Genomic DNA, 21,499 nt, shown 5'->3' with positions numbered 1-21,499 from the left:
CATAATAAACGTTATTAAATTGTAAAACATTTTGAATTGTTCTGCTTTACACGAGCGAATCCATGATGGCAAAATATATCAATTAAAAATGACAATTATTTAGTATTTTGGGGCTGTGAATTAATGCTTAAATAGTCTTATTAAATGTTTATTGTGGTAAATATTTTTAGTATATAAATTAAAAAAACATATTAGTGGATGACTTCAGTAAATCATTGTCCACGTACACCGAATAATTTCAATATAATTTAAATGTAACAATCCAAAAAATGAAAATAAAAACATCCTCAAATCTGTATTAGATATTGTGTAATCGCAATATGTAAATACAGTAATATATTTATACTGTAGTTAATAAAGAGACATTTTAAGCACCTTTTAAATGAATGCTTTATTGATTTTAAAGCATTTAAAAACATGCCTTAAAATTAAAATAAAAAAGAAATTGAAAATATAAACTAAATAAAAATAAATCAATGTTTTACTGACTGTTTTTGCTTTAACTTATTTATTTTTATTGCTTATAGTAAACTGAATAAAGACTACTGCAACCCTGTTCTGCTTTAAGGAGTTTGGCAAGGACCTAGTGTGACTTTATAAATTATATATATTATGAAAATATTATGTATTATTGTTATTATATATAATAACATTGACCACAGATCTGCATCACACTTTCACTTTCCAAAATTCCTTATTCAAAGCAAAACTCGCCTCTTCAATGCAAGCAACTTTATTAACATTGTTCTATTCTTTCGTGGACAGCAGTGTTGATTGCAAAAAAAAAACAAGGAAAAAAAAACTTGTGCGTTATTAAAGCTTTCCTTTTATCAGTCCTACTTACATCAGCATTTCTCTTTTGCATCTTCCCAATAAAACTGGAAAAATAAAGTAGGAAAAAGCTTTTAAATTATTGAATAATGAGTTGAGTATTTATATATAAAATATTAAAAATGGCAAAGTGAAATAATAATAATAATAATAAAAAAGTCTGATGAAATACTGCTATAAGATACTGAAGAGTATTCCAGGCTGTTTTTGCACACAAGTAGCGGAGATGTGTTTAAAAGTGAAGTAGACAATCTAACTTAAACCAAAGGTCCCGCTGTGATTAAAGGCAAAAAGACAAACCAACAAAACTCACAATGTGTCTTTAGTAGTGAACGCCACCTCCTCCAGTCACCTTATTTATAAAGAACACAAAGGCCATGAGTGAAACATCCCATATAAAATCAAACCAATGGCGAATGACATTATTTACACATTCAATCGAGTTCAGAAATACACATGAAAGACTTCAAATCCAGAGCAGAAAAAGCTAAACACCAACGGTACCTCAGCTTTTCAACAAAGAAAAATCACTGACAGAGATACTTTCCAATAGATGAGCAGAAGTAACAGAGATATTAAAACCAAACTGCACAAATGAATGGAAATCCTAAAAATAGAGCGATATGCTTGTAGAAACATTAAGGCAATAACTTTTAGAGCAGCATGGGATAGCAATATTTGCAGATGTGCCCACAATGAGACAGTTAAAAAAGTGAAAACGAGTAAGTCTAATGAAACCAGCCTTTAGGAGTGTTTGATGAGGCTCGATGACACTGAACACATCATTACATTTGAAATCTGTGGCGCATCGGAAATTACAATGTGCTAGCCAGCGTGCAATGAAAGGCGAGAAACTAAATGTCTTTTTTTTTAGCTAAACAAGCACAATTGCTAAAATTTCAACCAAATTCTGTAGCTTAAAGGATCTGTTTTTGAAAAACAAAAATTATATTCTGGCTTTATTTAATCGACTTTTATTCATCTGCAAAATGCAAATGGATATTTTTAATACAACAGATATAAGAGATAACTATAAAATATAAGAGATTTCTGTCCCTCCACTAAAAATGTTCATTCAAAACATGCTTTAAAGGGATAGTTCACCCCCCAAAAAAGTTAATTACTCACCCTCATGTCGTTCCAATGCCCAGAGACTTTCATTCTTATCAGCTCTCTGACACTACGTACATAGCAAGGGTCCTGAAAAGATCAGGAAATGAATCAAAAACATTGTCAAATATTCTATGCGACCTCGGTGGTTCAATTGCAATCATATGATGCTCCAGAAAAACTTTGTGTGCAAAAAATGGTAAAAATGACTGTCCAATATGGCGATATAACATACAAGCATCGCCTGTACTAGTAGTAAAGCCGGATCTGATGAAGAAGACATTGCAGAACTAAGTCATTTTTACAGTTTTTGCCACACTAAAGTGTTCTTGGAGCTTTGTATGATTACAGTTGAACCACTGAAGCTACATGGAATGATTTGACAATGTTTTTAACTCCTGTTCTGGACTTTGAACATCTCAGGACCGTTCCGGTGTATGGAGGATGAGGGAGCTAGAATTTCATATTTCATATAAAATGTCTTATTTTGAAGATGATTGAAAGACTCAGGGGTTTGGAACAACATAAGGGTGAGATATTAATGACAGAATTTCATTTTTGGGTAAAATAACCTTTCAGAATCCTTAAAAATATATTAAAGCCATATGAATCAATCAGTTTTATACAAGTCTTGATTGCTTCATATAAACAGACCTAACTTAGGCACAAGTATACATTGATCAAACATAAGCTCAAATATACTTGATTCAGGAACAAACCTTATTGGTTCTTGAGAAAGCTCAAACATGTGACATGCAAGAATGAACCTCATTGGCTCACACGTGTCAAGCAAGCATGACTGAGCTTCCAGGACCAAATATGAATACTGTAAACTTTGCTCGCTGACCAACGTTTATATGTGAATAGAAGCCTGAACTAAACCTGTCTATCATATAAAGTGATTGTGTCTTTAGAAAGCTTGCATTAAACACTCAATTCATTTGGGTTTATAAACATATATTGAAGCATTTAGGTTCAACAGACTTTCCGAGGAGGGATGAAAATCTCTCAAATATATATTTTTTTATCTTCATTTGTGTTTTAAAAATAAATAAGCCTTATGGGTTTGGAGCATGTGATGAGTAAATGATTCTAAATGACCATTTCAAGGTGAATAATCTCTTTAGTAAATAATGCAAGCAGTCTGATAAAACATGCTAGCTCTTTAAAGCCATAGAAAAAATAAAAACTGCTATAGCAAAACCCAATTTTCTCTATAAACCCTTTGAGTTTTACTCCCTAATAAGCACTCAGTAGTTATAATGGAGGCGTTTTTACAGCTTTCATTATTAGGGCATCAATTCAGAATGTAGGACAAACAGAGAAACAAAGGAAGAGAAGCATTAAAAGAATATTAAGGTTGTATCCGGTTGTGATAATTGCATCCTTGTACGAAGAAATGGTAAACTTTATTTTAATGGATTCCTACAAATTCTTTGTGCAACTCCATTTGTAATCCTATGGGCTGGCGCTTTTTCTCTTTGGCAACAGTGGTTTCTTTAGGGCAATTGAAAGAGGAGAAAAATCTATATCAATGTGTGGTTTTGTTGGTAGTGTTGGTTTGTTTTCACATTTGTAGGCAAGTCATGGTCCCGCACAGAGCTCAAGTTTAGCTGATGCTGAGCTGAGCAAATCCCAAGAGTTTGACGTCATCCGGAATCTCTGAGCCCTCCACTCCAGAGGCCTGAGAAGCAGCACAGGACACCCGTTACTGCAAGATTACACAGAGTCAGAGAGAAACTGATGCTTTGAACTGATGTTGACACTCACCAGTTTAAATGTGACATTTTTATTGGAATGAGGCTCTTCCACTATCTTCTGCAGATTAGCAGCCACTGGATGGATAAAAACATTAGGATTAGGAAATGAAATAGATTTGAAGAATTAATTAGGCTCGAAACAGAATTTTGAAAGCTAAAACCAATTTTGTTACCTGAAATAAAAACATTATATTAACTTAAAATATACGAAAGTACTTAATTGTTTTAACATTTTCTTTTGGTTTAAAACATCAAACTGAAAATAAATAAATACAAAATAAATAATAGGTATGAGAAAACACAACTAAAATAATAATAGCAATAATAAAAAAAATAAATAAAAAAATTATATATATATATATATATATATATATATATATATATATATATATATAGCTCACCCAGTATAATTACCACTAAAAATGTTTTTTTTTTTTTTTTTTTTATGTATCAAAATGGATATTATTATGAGGGACATTCTACCAGAAACACACATTTTTACTTATGAAAACATGTGGCAGGGCCTGAGATTTAAGCTGGTCTTCCTCAAAAACAAGTATAAAATCATCCAATACAATGAGAGAATGCATCCTTGATCACTGTCAAATTATGTCAATGTCAAATTCTTCTTTGTCAAATGATGTCACGTCACACACATATATATACACACACACAAACATATATATATATATAAAGCCTAATATTACATTTATAAGTAGTAATTTAATAGTAATACGCTTAAAAATGTTTGTTTAATATGGGTTGTATACTAGTATTCCACTGTATTACATAGACAGGCATAGCCATTTGACTTCTGAATAAGCCAAATAGGCTCAACCCACCTGTTTACTGTAGTAAAAACCACTTTCTATATTCAAGTGCATTTTTTCTTTCCATCTATTAAATAAATAAACTGCCATTTTTCAAATTTTTCTAATGACACATATAAAAATATATATTTTTAAACTTACAGGTAAATTCACATACTTCACAATCTGAATGATAATAATAAATAAAAAGTATTTTTAAATACTAGACAACACTTGATGTTTCTATCTCTGTTAGTGACTCAGTGACATTTATAACGAGTACATTCTCTAAGTGCTTCTGTCCCTGTGTTCAATCCTTTCTGTGCAAGACTGTATGGTATAGTTAATGCCACACGAATTGTAAAGAACTATAGCCCCCCTAAAATAGGCCAAGCAATGCCCATGACTGACAGAAACATGGGGATAATTGTAAAATACTATTTACTTAAAAAATGAATTAAGAATTTCCTGTTTTTAATCAATAGATGTGAATGATAACAACTTAAACTTGCTATTTCTGAAGTTAATGTCATAAATGAATGACATATCACTTAATAGAACAACAGAAATCAACCATCAGTCCATTTTAGATTTTTTTGCGGGGGGTAAAGTGCTTTTTATTCACTGTGTTTATGTTTTTATTTCAAGGAATGCACGCTTCTGGTAGAATTTCCCATGAGGGGAAGGCTAAATTTATTGTCACCTTCATAAATAATTCTAATTTGACAATTTGCTACTGAATAAACATCTTAATTTCAGTGTTAAAACATTGCATTGCTTAATTTTACGGACACTTTAAAATGTATGAGAAATACAAAGCTCAAAAAGATATTATTTATTTTCATGAAAATCTTTTGTTTTGTTGTAAATTATAACATTGTCAATTCTAATCTATTTTAATTCTTGTATACAACACGCATCCACACACACACATCATTACCTATAACTAAATCTTTCCCATCAACCAAGCCAGCTGATACCAGTTCCTGAGAAACCCCATCTGCCGTATCTACACAGAGAGAAAACATCCGTGATTTATTTCACTTCAGAATAACTCCTTCAAACCAACAGACCAAGACTGGCAGATTACAACCTCCTGAATATTTGACCTGACAAGGCAGTAGATCTTCCAGAACGAGGCTGACAACTTAATGGCTGATGGAGCACACATCATGATAACACACAGTAGCATGAAGATGTGTTCGGGCAGAAGAACCATCTAATCACGCATGACACCAAATGCTTTATTTTGGAGGAACTCAACAAGCCACTGAAGAAATGCAGATACAGCGAGTTGAGGCTCTTTGACATCTGAGAGGGTAGAAAAATGTTAACCTTGATTTGCCTCTGGCTCTTTGCTGTAGGGCAGATAAACAGGAATTGACGCTTGAAAAAAACAGGAACCGACTCTTGAAAGAAAAAAGTTAGACAAAAGAACTGGCCAAGTGTGTGGTAAACCATACTAATTGAGATGTTTGCTGCCCTTGACAAACGTGACAACCAAGCTATTCAGTGGGTTTAGAATTGTGGAAGAAAAAACTTTGCACACACTTTGCATTAAACATTTTGGATATAACATTTTGGACTCAATATGACATTGACAAATGACATTGACATTGATTTTACTGTACATGCAATGCATAGTATTGCCAATATATCAATTAAACCTTACCTTATGTAAACGCTAATCAAAACAAGGTGATTAAAAAGTACAATATGGAAAAATTTAATTATTGAAATATCCAAAAGTACTAGAATGGTGTTCTATATTTTGCTGACTAATGTACTAACATTACCCCAAATGCTTTGAACAGGGTTTCTGCAGGTTTCACCAAAGTCTTAAATTCCCTAAATTTTAAGACATTTTGAATGACATTTTAGACTCATACATGTTAAGGATTTTATTCAAATATCCCGGTTAGAAAGGATTTTCCCTTGCCCTATAAAAATGATCAAAACTATAATACTACTAATAATAATTTTGTTTGAATATTTTGTTTTATTAATTTTCAAATATATTCATCCACAAAACCTAAAACCCTTACCAAGAATAGAACCAAACATAGCTGCCAATTGCTTCAGTCTCAGGTCAGGTCAGTATCCTCAAGATTAAATAAATAAATGGAGAACTTTTAAGCAAATGTGACGGTAAAGCATGTAATTAAATGCTAATTGTAAATAAAAAGTTACAAGTTTTGTTGGTGATTGTATTGGTGTTAATAGCCAGTTTTACATGAACAAATAAAAAGATTTAAGACCCACAACACAACATTTCAGTAGATTTAAGGCCTAAAATTTATCTTTTGAGATTTAAGACTTTTTAACACACCGCGGATACCCTGTTTGAAGAATGTTCAAATTCAGGGAAAATTTAACTACTGACACGAACCATGTGCTGTGTCACAATGTTAATGATGCCATGCAAAAAAACAGCAATGTGCGCACATCTAGAAAATCTCAAAGGCAGGTGCTTGATCAAAAACAAACATTTGTAGAAAAAGATCCAAAGAAAATCGGCACACTGCCACTTTGGCTCTCAACAAGTCTTTAATGTCACAACGTATCGACCGACATGGTCTTTCATCAGGTGACCTGATGGTTATCAGACCTGATGAAAGACCATGTCGGTCGAAACGTTGTGACATTTTAGACTTTTTGCGAGCTAAAGTGGCAGTGTGACGATTTTCTTTGGATCTTTTTCTACAAATGATGCCATGCACCCTCGATTTCTGGTCTGTTTTTATAGAAAACAGGGAAACACCAAAGACACTTTAATATGTTAATATGTGCTTTTCCTTCAAATGTTTTGAATAGTTTAGCTTTAGTTAAGTTTTGAATACTTCAGCTCATTCAACTACCAAGATCCCACACTCAGGCACGCCTTCATCAAACTACGCCTTTGTTTGTTGTGAACATGCGCCCTCTAGTGGTGAATATTACACACTGTCCCTTTAAACAGTGGCCAGTAACACAGCAGGCATGTGATTGATGGTGTAAAAAAATAACCACACTTCTTAGCAAAGAATGAGTGGAGAAGTTTGCTTGTGTCATGTAAATATCTTATGACCAAACGTGGCAGTGTACTAAATGTAATGTAAATGATTCACAGTGATGATTTTGTCATCCTGATTCTCAGTTTCTTAAAGGAAGACTGTTTTTAATTTAAATAACTCTAAATGAGACGATCATTGTTGAAACCTGCTCTTTCCTTAATCTCATTTGCAAGGTAATGCATGCAGTAGTGCAGCAGTTTCCTAATCTGATGACGGGAAAAAAATGTAATTATATTTACATGGCAACGATGTGGGCAAAAATATTTTGGTTCAGATGCTTTGCATTTTAAAACATTTCATATTTTCAATCCAATCTGCCTTTACAGAGGCGCAAAAACTGGCCAAAAATGCTATATTACCTATATCAGGCCAGTTTTTGGCACCGTCACCTTACATTGTTTGTAAACATTACCTGTAAGGAAGTCTCTGCGCTTGTGTGTATGTATAATTTGTGTATAAGATGCGTCTCTGCTGTTGGTTGGAATGTGAAGTAAATTCACCCTTTGCTGATGAATTATTAGGAAACACTTGAGCAACAACACTACCACATACTCCATCATCTGTTGTGTATTTGTTTTTATGCTTGCCGTTAATCTACAGTACACCTCCCTAAGCACATACTATGCATGTGCCTGATGTCATCGTTTTCAAAGACTCATGTATTTGGGTGTTTACAGGGACAAGACAACAGTGGCATTTTCAAAAACATAAACTTTGCAACCGTTTTATGCATTTTCAGTTATACAAAAACACTGTTTCCATGTAAACAAACAGGCAAAATGCATTCAAAAAAGTTTCCAGTTGTTGTCTGAAAATGTTGTTGTGTAAATAGCCCCTAAGATAGGTTGTTGCTAGATCGGATATGGTTGCGGCCGGAAGTTAACGAGAATTATTTATATTATTTATTACATTTCACATTTATTAACGTCTACCCCCACCCCAACCCTAAACCCAATCATCACAGTAATGTAAAAACAGTAGCTGTACCAAGTATTATTTATGCCATCTATTAAATTACCCAATAAATATTATTTTATTAACGTCTACCCCCACCCCAACCCTAAACCCAACCGTCACAGTACTGTAAAAATATTAATTATTGTTATACCGTGTCATTAAAAAAAATGCTGCTTTATTGATGTGCGTATCGCACCTCCGGCTGGCGGCGTGTCCGATCTAGACTTTACTTCTAAGATGCTCTCTTAAGATGTTTAAGATGGAAGAGGATTTCAGTTCCTGCGGTGTGAGTGCACTGACAAATGCATGCTTCCGTCAATAGTTCTAGGAACCATGAAAAAGTTCCTCTAGTGCAAAACTCCCTATACATCTTTGGGAGGAATGTCTCTTTAAAATATGAATGTAACAGAAGTTGTGGTAGTCTTTTTGTATTTATTGTGATGCTTCTGAGTGAAACTGCTTCACAATCAAGAAATAAAATGAAGGGCTGAGCTTGATTTCAGAAACCGAATTGATTGTTTTGGTTTGCTACTGGTCACACGTATGTGATTGTCTTCACACACATCATCAGTGTAGAGAAGTCATTGCAAGAGGGAGAGGAAGTTCAAATAAATTTTGATTAAAAATATGAATTACATGAAATAAGAACAAATACTGCAAAGACAAATCAAAATAAGTTACAATTAAACACTTTGTATGTTGAGTGTAACACAGACATAATTAGTGTCAAAAGACTATTAGCCTTTACACTCTTACCTCTTCCAGGCATGAACTCAAATCGTATGTCATTCAGCTCCTTTTTCAAGTTTCTGCAATACAGGAGGAGAAACACAAACCATCAGCTGCTCTCGTATCATCAATAATAAATGATTCCAAACATATAAACAGCAAACACATCGTACCTTAACCTTAAAACTAAACTGATTGGAGATTGAGAGGCATCACCTCCTGGAGCTGGAGCCTAAAGAGAGCACAGAGATGGTGATGAGCAAGAGAACAATAACTGAATGTGAACTGAAACAGGGATGTCATAGGGCCTGTTTACACCTGGTCACTTCTGACTATGCGATATATCCTATAACGCACTCTTACATTTATTTATTTTTTTACATTTAGTGTAGAGAAAAATGTAGATATGTAGTTTAAACAATCAGATGGACTGCATCCAGGAGCACCTCCTGAAGTGGTCTGAGTGAATGGATTTATATTGGTCTCCAATGCATTTTGGTGGGCATTTACACCCATCCTTTTCACAACTGAATAGCTATGGATCCCAAAAAACACAAGAAGTGAGCATGCGTAAACAGCCCCATAGATGTGTGATATTTGATTGTTGTTATTTGTACCTGTGTGGGGTTTGCAGCTGTGCTCTGAGCCTGTGACGGGCCTGTAGTTTGGCCAGTGTTTTGAGTGTTGGCTGGACTTTGCCCAGCAGCTTGAGGTAGTTCAGGCTGGAGATGACTGCCAAATGGCTGGAAGACCTACAAATACGGACACACAAAGACACACACACACATAAATATTATACAAACCCTCTTTATATTAAGAGTCTTTAACTCTGTACCAACAGTTTAAAAAAAAATCCTTTGATACAATGTACTTATCATATATAAACATGCACTGCACATATATTAAAAACATCTGCATGCAATTACATCTGAAATGTTTTTTTAGATGTATCAATATTTACACTGTTGACTCAAACCCTAATCCTTAACCAGCCCTTAACCCCTTAACTGTCACCGTCCCAACACCAAGACGCTTAGGTTTAATGCACTTTTTTGCAATTACATCCTAATCTAATCATGGCAAACTATTTTTCGATGGAAGATCAGAGACCTCTGAATACATATTTAACTACTGTTTTTGTTACGTAGGAAGAGTAATAGATTAAAAAACATTTAGTGTCACCCTACATCCTGTGGGACCAATTATAGTTACATTTTTAAACCATAATACTGATAATAATAATACTATCTAAACAAAGCGAAACGGCAACCTATTACCTACCATTTGAAAGCTTAAACTTTCTAGTTTCCATATCTGGTGACTGATTTTGATAGATATTGCCGTGCAGTGCAACAGCAATTTGTTAACTTGTACTGTAATTACTTGTAAATCATTACTTTGCTACAGCAATACACATTCTTTGAAAAAGAAAAGAAATCTTTTAGAAGCTAAAGTCAAATACCAACAAATTTTCTATATTGCTTTAGAATTTACAAATATTTTACAAATATTGTCAAAAGTACGGTTCAGATTATTCAAAACATAAGGGGCACCCTTGTATGGTAATCAATAGAAACTTCATGCCTGGTTGTCATGTATGGCACTGCAGGGCAAACTAAATATGAATTTACTAAAAGCTCATTTTTTTGAGATATCAACTTCAAATTTGGAATATGATTTGTTCAGATATTTAGCTTTAATTATTTATCAAAAGCTAAAGCTAAAACAGGTGTTTGCAAAATATATATATTTTATGGAATGAAATAAAATATACATTTATTGTTTCCCTAACTTCTGATATATTTAACTTTTTAAACTTTTTTCTCTTCAGCTATAATCTGACATCTATCTTCTTAAAAATGAGACTAAGCTTAAGAAAAAACTTAGTAAAACCACCTAAAATAGGATCATTCTAAAATCTAAATTCTGTTAATTAAAGTAATGTTAAAGTAAAACCATATGCCTGGAGTTGAATACTGGCTAACTAATAAATACATAAACACTGTTAGTGTACACTTACTGTAGAGTGCGCATTGTTACACAATGAATGAATATAATAATATAATAGTACTACAGAAGAAATATAATAAAACTTCATTGCATTTAGTTGGAATTTGAAATTAGATTATTTAAAATTATTCTTATTTATAAATAACTGATGCAAATACCTAAAAAAGCAGTTTTAAGAACATCAATTTTATTAAGGACACTGCACTGCAAGATGCAGTATATCGCAATTTCCCACTGCCGTATATCTGTACCACTGCATGCAAACAAAAACATTAGATATACTAGAATGTCTACGTACCTCTGCATTCTCTCCTTCTTTTACTCTTGGTGACTGTGAAAGAGACAGGAGGTCAAAGGTCAAACTTAAGTCTCTTGTGATATTAATAAATAATGGTTGGGGTTACTGCAATTCAGCTTTGGATTTGAATGAAGTAGAGAATGAAGCGGGGAGTTAAGGTCCTTCATGAGTACTTCATTTGACATATTTCATAGATTAAAATAAAACAAGATTCAAATATTCAAGACATTTCAGAAATGCAACCAAATTACAAATATGTGCCTTGAACATCTTCTGTTCAACAGTGTAAAAATACATTCAATTTACTCCCAAACTCTTGAAAAATAGACACATTTAAAGGGATGGACCACTCAAAAAAAATATATATATATGATTGTCAAGGCTGTGGATTAAAGGTAATAATGCTGTAAAAAGTGTTTACATTATTTACATTAAGATTTCTTGCGGTTTTATTTTTCCTAAAACCTCAATGTATAATCATGAGCCACACGTATATTATTTTAGTTTTGTCTGTATGTCCTTTTTTGACTCTCAAAAGTGCCTGTAGCATTTACTTTCTGACGTTTCAGCAAAAATATTGTCATTTTTAGGTGAACCATCCCAGAAACCTACAACTTAAAAAAATAAAATAAAATAAAAAAGTGAAAAAAGTAAAACATATGACATGACTTCTAAGCTATTGTCCAGATAACCAGGTAACGTATTGAAAAATAAAGATCATGTAGTGACCATAATGCATGTTAGTTCCTCAACCAGCAGAAGTCTTATTATGAGGCTGTTAAACACAACCTGGTTTGTTATCAGAGGCAGTTGATTTAGTCAGTACGTCAAAGAGTTAAAGATAAAAACATGATACAGATGGTGACCAGGAAGCACACTGTCACTATACAGCCAGTCTCCATGATTTTTGTTTTCCAATAAGAACTGTATATTTACACGGTTTTTGCTTTATCACAGTTTAGTTATTGAGATTAGAGCATATGGTCAAGCTCAATAGCTTTGTGAGTATATCATTTGGTAAGTGATCTCATATTCTCTGCCAGTCAAACGTTTGGAGTAACTGAGATTGGTACTGTTTTTGAAAGATCTCATGTGCTTATCAGGGCAGCATTGATTTGATCAAGAACGCAGTAAAATTTGTAAAATATTTGTTTACAAACATATAAATTAAACGTAAAAAATAGTCTTCAAAAATCAGAATAGTAAGAATTAGGAACTAGTTTTATCATGGAGCATAAGTAAGGCCAAAAATAACATTTTAGGAAGATCATTTAATACAAAACATGTAAATATTAGGAAAACCATATGATGCTAAAGTCAAGTAATTGCGGTTTATAATTATAATTCTATACTTAATTAAATGAAGCTAATTTGAATTCATTTGAAAAGAAATGCTGCAATGAAGAGAGAGAGGAAAAAACGCATTAAATCATATTTCAAACGTTTGACCAGCAGAATATAAGCCGAGGTTAAGAAACACCAGTTATCACACATAGCAATCTAAATGATTTTATACAGCACTTGATTATTTCTTGCTTGGATACCAGATTATCACAGACAAGAGAAGGTGCAACGTTCACCCTTATGTAACCTCAGCACTAGTATCTCATATACTGTTTTAGCCTTTGAAGTATAATAACAGAACACTAGCAAGTGCTGTGTGTGACTGATTGTGCTTCCTTGTTAAGGTGAACCATCTGTATCAGCGGGAAACTGAACAACCCTGGCAGGGGGAAGCTCGAGAGGCTGAGAGAAACGGACTTGACGTCTTGTTGACTTGGACTGCTGCTCCTTTAGCGGCAAACAAAAAACAGACGCCACATGATCAAAACCATTACAAACACAAACAGAGTGTACAGACGACCAGCGCTGGATCAGCACATTTTTCAGTGTTTTGAAAAGCCTCTTCTCCTCGCCAAGGCTTTTATTTCAAATTCATTTATTCGATTTACAACAAATTAAGAATTTATTTCAGATAATTTATTTTGAACTAATTAATTATTTATCATTTATTTAATCACATTTATTTAGTTCTTTTAAAAATCCAATTTTATGATTATTATTTACATACAAAATACCTGTTTTTGTTTTTAAAATGACATTTATTTTTGTGATTTAAAGCGGAGTTTAATCCAGTCTTCTGTGTCAATGTGCAATATGCTGATTTACTGTTATATTAATATTACAATTATTATTTGTATTCAATCATTAACAATGATTCCAATAATTATCAATTTTGAAAGCTTTTTTTGCTGCTTCATAATTCAAACGGATACATTTGACTTTTTAGTATTCTTTGATGAAAAGAGTGCAAATGAAAGTATACTTCTATAAAAAAGTCTTACAAAAAGTAAAAAATCTTAACCTATTTAACGTGCCCTTGATAAATAAAAGTAAATACACTTCATAAGTACTTTTGAATGGCACAGTTTAACAATTTTGCACAAAAATACGAAGCTGCATAACACTTTCCATCACTGACAATAATAATAAAATATATAAAATAATATCGTAATATAATAATCGTGTGAATCTAGAACACTGAAGACTGGAATAATCATGCTGAAATTTCACAGAGAATAATAATAATAAAATTTTAAACCACACTTCATAAGAAAGCTGTTATTTTGAATCGTAATTTTTACTTCATAATTTTACAGTTTTTACTCTACTTTAGAAAAAAATGTATCCTTGGTGAGCAGAAAAGGCTTTTTTAATCTGTACTACTGATTGGTAGTGAAAGCATGAGTGTGTTTTTGTGGTTGCGTGTGTGTGTGTGTGTTACCCGTAAGGCAGCGACAGCAGCTTTTCCCTCCTCACTCTCCTCATCGAGTTCATCATCACTCCATTCCCACTCTCCATCTTCTGTTTTATGAAGTCTCCCACTGGAGCCTGGAACTCGCCGTACCTACACACACACACACACACACACACATATACAGCATGATCATAAAAGTTCAATTACATTTATATTTTTGTTCTCTTTTTACCTATAACGTAATTAGAAAATAATTCTAATTAATACATGTAACACCATTTTAAACAGGTTTTGAATTTTATTGTGCATAACTTTCATTTTGAGGTGTTGAATATAAATATAAGCTGTATAAAATGATCATTTAAATAGATTTTTTTACTGTGATTTTGATTTGTAATGCTGTACATATACAAACTGGGATACATCACCAATTTAAATGAACATGAAAGGTTTAAAACCTAATTTAAAATGTTAGAACATATATTAAAATCATTACTAAATAAAATAAATACTTTAATAAATATTTTATTAAATATCTTAAATAAGTATAGTAATTTGTCCCTGATGGGAATTTAATTTGTAGTGCTGAAGACAGACAAATAAAAATTAGCCTAAATCATAACAAAACATAAGCAGTACAGAATAATACTTTTATTTATACTTATTTTGGTTTTGATTTCTGGTGTCATACATAACCATTGCAACTAGATAAATAATTGTAACATATAAACTAATCTATCATAAACCTAAAACACTGCACAATAACATTATTAACATGTTAAAAAAGATTAAACACTACATTAATAGTTATAAATTAAATGTAATACCCAATAAATAGTATTTTCCTCACCTTTCTGGCTCTCTCTGTAATTGTAGGCGCCCTGTGTAATAATTTCTCCTGCAGAAATTCATTATTCTGCCAAACAAAATAGAACAGATAAATAAATATTAGTTTTAATTATGGTAATAAGCAGCAATTAAGTTTGAGTCACAACATGGGCTGGCATTCAAGTTCAGCCCCCTACTGGGCATGTGCAGAAACAGCTGAGCTCTCAATGTCTGTTTCAGAGAAATAGAGAGGGAAATTGCACTTGGCAGACAACAGGAGAGGATGCTGTGATACTTATCCATGCTTTAATTTGGACACCAACATGATGGTCCAGTAATGAGAGGAATGCTGGACTCCACTCAACAATGATTCACACAAATGTGGGAAAGCAAAGGCTTTACTGTACACACACAGCTTTTATTTAAGGGATAGTTCACAAAAAAATAAATAAATAAAATAAAAAATCTTAATTTAATCTTTACTTTTATTTTCTTCTGCTGACCACAAAATAAGAATTAAGGTATTTTGAAGAATGTTGGGAACCAGCAGTTATAGACTTCCATGGTAGAAAAAAGTACAATGGATGTTAATCACTTTCAGCTTCCAGCATTCTTCAAAGTATCTTCTTTTGTGTTTAACAAAGGAATTTTTTTTTTTTAGGTGAACTACACCTTTGTAGTTGTTTCAAATCCGAATGCCATTTTTTTTGTGAAATACTAAGAGATTTCTGGAGGATCATTACACAACTCTTATAAGATTTAGAAAATTTAATTAAAATAGAAAAAGCATAATTTCAAATGTACTTTATTTCACTTCAGATCGTTTTGGAATATTTTTATCATACCTGACATCATCCTTTGAAATGGTGGTGACGTACATACACATAACAATTTGATCAAACTTTACAATATATGAACATGAACACAATTATGACTTCAAATAATTTATCAAACTTAAACATATAAAAACCTTATATAAAATGCTAAGATAAAAAAATGTGGAATCGATTCTGCGTAATTTCTTAGACATTTAAAAAGAGTTCAATTCTCTATTAAATCGATTCTGAGCTTAGTTTTAAACAGCAGATGGCGCTGTATGCTTTACAAACAGCTGTACTCTGCTTACACACAGCACTTGAAAAGTTTAGGCAAAATACAGGAGTGTTCGTAGCAATCTGTGTTTAAATTAAGCCTAGAGAGCAATCTGATGCTAAAAACCCTGAATCGATTCAAGAAAGAATACTGATCCATTTAGAAAATCTTAGAATCGATGCAGGATTGATTTCTCAAATAATTTGAAAAATATTAGCAATTATTAATTGTTTTATGAAAAACATAAAGCTACAGAGAAGAAATTAAGTCGGAGTGGTAAGAGAAAAACAGTAGAGAGAGATAATGCACAAACATTTGCATAAATTCATTCATTTTCTTTTCGGCTTAGTCCCTTTATTAATCTGGGGTTGCCACAGTGGAACACATCGCCAACACATCCAGCATGTGTTTTATGCAACGGATGCCCTTCCAGCCACAACCCATCACTGGGAAACACTCATAAACTCCCATTTACACACATACACTACAGAGAATTTAGCTTACTCAATTCACTTATAGTGCATGTCTTTAGACTCTGGGGGACATCAGAGCACCAGAAGTAAACCCACACCAATACAGGGAGAACATGCAAACTCCACAAAAAAAATGCCAATTGACCTAGCCGAGGCTCGAACCAGCGACCTTTTTGCTGTAATATTTAAAAAATTAAGTAAGCCAAAAAAAACCTCATTCTTTAGTAAGGACTCTTACCTTGGCTTTCTGGAAGAATTTATGTTTTAAGAGCTCTGATGATGTCGGCCTAAAAAGCAAACATTATTGAAATACATTTGATGTAACTCAGAGAAGTGTAATAACATCAGAATATCACCATAAACATCATTTCAAAACTTCTTTGGTTTGTGTAATTAAAATATTTAACTTGTATAATAAATGGATGCAGAAACATACTCATAGAAATGTACTCATAGAAATACTCATACATTTACATTTCTAAAGCAAAAGTTTACTTTTATTTAACAAGGATGCATTCAATTGATCAAAAGTGACAGAGAATGTATGCACGATCATTTCAGAGTTATGTTATTGATTATAAGTGCTGCAAAAGTGCTGTTTTCACGTCTGGTAAGAATACATATTTCTTGAGCACCAAATCAGCCTATTAAAATGATTTCTGAAAAACTGGTGAAAAGTCAGCTTTGCCATCACAGAAGAAAATGAAAAGTCATAATATTGAATTCATATATGCTTTATATAACTTAAATCATGTAAAAATACAATCTGTTCTGTATTATTTGATTGCCTATCTATCTATCTATCTATCTATCTATCTATCTATCTATCTATCTATCTATCTATCTATCTATCTATCTATCTATCTATCTATCTATCTATCTATCTATCTATCTATCTATCTACTGTCTGTCTGTCTATCAATAAATATACTGTATCTGTCTGTCTGTCTCTGTCTGTCTGTCTGTCTGTCTGTCTGTCTGTCTGTCTGTCTGTCTGTCTATCCATCCATCCATCCATCCATCCATCCATCCATCTACTCTGTCTGTCTGCCTGTCTGCCTGTCTGTCTGTCTGTCTGTCTGTCTGTCTGTCTGTCTGTCTGTCTGTCTGTCTGTCTATCGATCTATCTACTGTATCTGTCTGTATGTCTGCCTATCTGTGTCTGTCTGACTGTCTGTCTGTCATCTATCTATCTACTTTCTCTGTCTGTCTATCTATCTATCTGTCAGCCTGTCTGTCAGTCTGTCTATATACTGTATCTGTCTTCCTGTCTGTCTGTCTGTCTGTCTGTCTGTCTGTCTGTCTGTCTGTCTGTCCATCAACTGTATCTGTCTGTCTGTCTGTCTGTCTGTCTGTCTGTCTGTCTGTCTATCTATCTATCTACTGTATCTGTCTGTCTGTCTACTACTGTATCTGTCTGTCTGTCTGTCTACTGTATCTGTCTGTCTGTCTGTCTATACACTGTATCTGTCTGTCTGTCTGTCTGTCTATCTATCTATCCATCTACTGTATCTGTCTGTCTGTCTGTCTGTCTGTATCTGTCTGTCTACTGTATCTGTCTGTCTGTCTGTCCGTCTGTCTGTCTACTGTATCTGTCTGTCTATATGTCTGTCTGTCTACTGTATCTGTCTGTCTGTCTATCTATCTGTCTGCCTGTCTGTCAGTCTGTCTATATACTGTATCTGTCTGTCTGTCTGTCTGTCTGTCTGTCTATCTATCTATCTATCTACTGTATCTGTCTGTCTGTCTACTACTGTATCTGCCTGTCTGTCTGTCTGTCTGTCTGTCTACTGTATCTGTCTGTCTGTCTGTCTATATACTGTATCTGTCTGTCTGTCTGTCTGTCTGTCTGTCTGTCTGTCTATCTATCTATCCATCTACTGTATCTGTCTGTCTACTACTGTGTCTGTCTGTCTGTCTGTCTGTCTGTATCTGTCTGTCTACTGTATCTGTCTGTCTATCTGTCTGTCTGTCTACTGTATCTGTCTGTCTATCTATCTACTAACACTAACAATCTTTTGTAATAATTTTTCCACTTTTTCATAATATCCTTAATGTGAGCTTCAGTACTTGTCATAGCACTTATTTGATATTGTTCTTTTGTTGCTTTGATTACTTCTACTGTCCCAATTTGTAAGATAACAGCGTATGCCAAATGTTTAAATGTGAATTTTAATCCCATTTTATAACCGAAATGTTTATACTACATTTCTGATCAAGCATATTTAATAAAAACAAAGCATACAGACACAAATATACAGCAGTACCTGCATATTATTATTACAGGATGACCCAAAATCAACATGCACCTTTTCTCTGGCTCTTTCTGCAAACATTGCGAGATCATCTTCCTCAAAGACTTCCCATATTTCTTCACCATCTCTTTGTCTGTGATGCCAGTCTCAAGGCAAGGCGGATCGTTCTGAAGAGTCAACATCAACACCTGCAAACGCACACAAACATCTCTGAAGCGTGCTAGAAAAACAGCATGCTTCTCATTAGTGTGTAAAACAGCAGTAGGATTGCTTCTGGAGCTGTGTTTTCTCCGCTCACCTTCATCGGAGGGTATTTGTGGTACGGAGCTGCGCCTGTGGCCAGTTCAATGGCTGTGATCCCAAAACTCCAGATGTCTGCTTTGAAGTCGTAACCTTTGACCTGCACATACAGTAAACACTCACACGTTCGCTTGACACAAAAATATGCATCCAGATGCCAGCGGTTACTGGCAATTTAACACCACATTGGAGTCTTTAGACTATAAAAGGACTAAACTGTCTGTGTAATTCAGTCTACATCCGCTTGTTATGAAAAGCTGTTTCCTGGTCCAAGCCTTTACTCAATAAAAGGTGCAGTAGGAGATCTTGGAAAATGCTAATGTAAGCCTGAAAGCACTGAAAGCGTCCCACCTTGCAAATCGCCATCCAAAGTTATGCCTTTTGAACACGCGCACTAGACAACATCACTACAATATAGACCACATAACTACACTATATAGTACAGTTAGTAATTACAATAGCAAACTTTAAAAAGAGAAGGTAGGTTGTTGATGTTCGGGTGTCATTCTCTGCGCTTAAATTTTTTTTAGGCCTAACAATATATGCATATACAATTTCATTTGGATTAAATACTTTTAACATAATTGAACTAATTAACTTTATGTGATTAAAATTTGTTAGTTAAAGAGCCCCTATTATGGATTTTTGAAACTGACCTTCCATGTAGTGTGTAACACAGCTCTAAGTGAAGTGAAATATCCAGCTGATGTTTAAATCTGAAAGTGTTTAAAACTATTGATTCATCTCTAAAAGAGTCGACTTATAGTGGTTCTAATGAATTGTCGCTGTAACGAGTCTCTAGATGAGTCTGCATGACGTCGATACAAACTCAAGCCTCGTCCATTCGTTGCGTGCGCAGACTCGGGAAAATTTAAACCCCCGCCCCGCCCACAAACACTGTAGAAAAAAAAAGATGAAGACAAACACTGTAGCAGATCCCGGTTGAATCAAGTCGCATAGATGCTGTGCTCTGAAGTGTGAGGGAAAGTTAGTGTTATTTTCACTACCCAAAGATGAGGCTATGAAGAGTCAGTGGTTGAAGTTTATGTATGCAAAAATACCTCAGCATTATTGCCCCAGCTTTGTTCTGTGTTTCCGTCATTTTTCTGACGAGTGCTTTAGCAATCTACACACTTACAATGGGGGATTCATCGGCCGTTTGTTAAAGGAAGGATCAGAAAAGACTATTGTTGTATGGTACAGTACCTTATCAAAGCTTGATAGGAACTTTACAGTACACCATTCATGGATCAGCTTCTTCCTCCATTTCACAAGTGTAAGTGCGATTAAATGGTTGCCTCCTTGTTTTCTCTAGCTTGCAAATTAGGTATTTATTTGTGCTTTGTTACTTGTAACCACTTGTACTGTATCTGGTTATTTATTTATATTCTCATATATAGTCTAATGCCACGCTGAAAACGCGCCGCATGCCGATTTGTTTACGGATATAAATGAGTTGTGAGCTCACGATTCACTGCCGTTTGTCATTGCTATGGCCACCATCAGCTGTTCCAACACATGGGTGGCATTCAGGTTTCAAAATAGTTCAGCTTTTGCCACTGTGTGGATTAATACTGAATGTGTGTCACTGCTTTTATTTATTGGGCTCACACGTACTCTCTGCACTCTGACTACTACAAAATTGTTGATAGGCTGTGGTGGGCATTTCTGTCTGTCTCAAGCTGAATGCAGTTGACCAATAACAACAGATGTTTGGTTGTTGAGTCGTTGGAATAATTAGGTACAAATAAATGCATAACCCAATGAAAGTGTTTTTTGACCTTGCATACATATCAGACTGTGGTTGGAGACCCCCTAAAACCTAAATATTACCCTTTTTAATGCATAATAGGGGCTCTTTAAACAAACAAGAACAAGATTTATGCAATAAATCAATTGTGTTTTAAATGCTTAAGTAAACCAATTGAGTAAAGTTATGACTAAATAAACCAATTTCATAGAATTTAACTTACTGGATCAGGTTTTTTTTACAGTTAGATATACTTATACCATATTCATAGCTTTTAACTGATTAAATGTAACAGTATTGGATTTTAGCAGATTTTGAATGATTCTAAGAAATCTGACAACATAAACAAAATAAAAAAACTAACAAATTGAATAAAATCAAAAGTTTACAAACTTCATCATGAGTCTTTTTTTTTGAGTGTCTGAACCACGTCTGTGAATGCAGTGATGTAATCCTTTCTATGCGTGCAGAGGTAGTCAATATTTT

At 33.8% G+C, this 21,499-nt stretch overlaps 1 protein-coding gene across 1 annotated transcript in view; it reads right to left on the bottom strand.

The window, feature by feature from the left end:
• Window positions 1-717: 717 nt before the first annotated feature.
• Window positions 718-21,499, bottom strand: part of oxsr1b (oxidative stress responsive kinase 1b) — an 86,975-nt gene continuing 66,193 nt past the window's right edge. The window contains exons 7-18 of the mRNA XM_056450205.1: window positions 19,262-19,363; window positions 19,018-19,151; window positions 16,947-16,995; window positions 15,166-15,231; window positions 14,343-14,465; window positions 11,558-11,590; window positions 9,867-10,001; window positions 9,423-9,481; window positions 9,277-9,329; window positions 5,451-5,519; window positions 3,712-3,776; window positions 718-3,625 (exon numbers count right to left, since the gene is read on the bottom strand). Of these exons, the coding sequence (XP_056306180.1) occupies window positions 3,551-3,625; window positions 3,712-3,776; window positions 5,451-5,519; window positions 9,277-9,329; window positions 9,423-9,481; window positions 9,867-10,001; window positions 11,558-11,590; window positions 14,343-14,465; window positions 15,166-15,231; window positions 16,947-16,995; window positions 19,018-19,151; window positions 19,262-19,363 (963 nt within the window). The 3' untranslated portion in view covers window positions 718-3,550. The remainder of the gene's footprint in view (window positions 3,626-3,711; window positions 3,777-5,450; window positions 5,520-9,276; window positions 9,330-9,422; window positions 9,482-9,866; window positions 10,002-11,557; window positions 11,591-14,342; window positions 14,466-15,165; window positions 15,232-16,946; window positions 16,996-19,017; window positions 19,152-19,261; window positions 19,364-21,499) is intronic.

The sequence above is a fragment of the Danio aesculapii genome, chromosome 24 (assembly GCF_903798145.1).
Source record: "Danio aesculapii chromosome 24, fDanAes4.1, whole genome shotgun sequence".
NCBI classification, from domain to species: domain Eukaryota; kingdom Metazoa; phylum Chordata; class Actinopteri; order Cypriniformes; family Danionidae; genus Danio; species Danio aesculapii.
The sequence above is the reverse complement of the archived record's forward strand: the minus strand, read 5'-3'. Positions and strand labels throughout refer to the sequence as shown.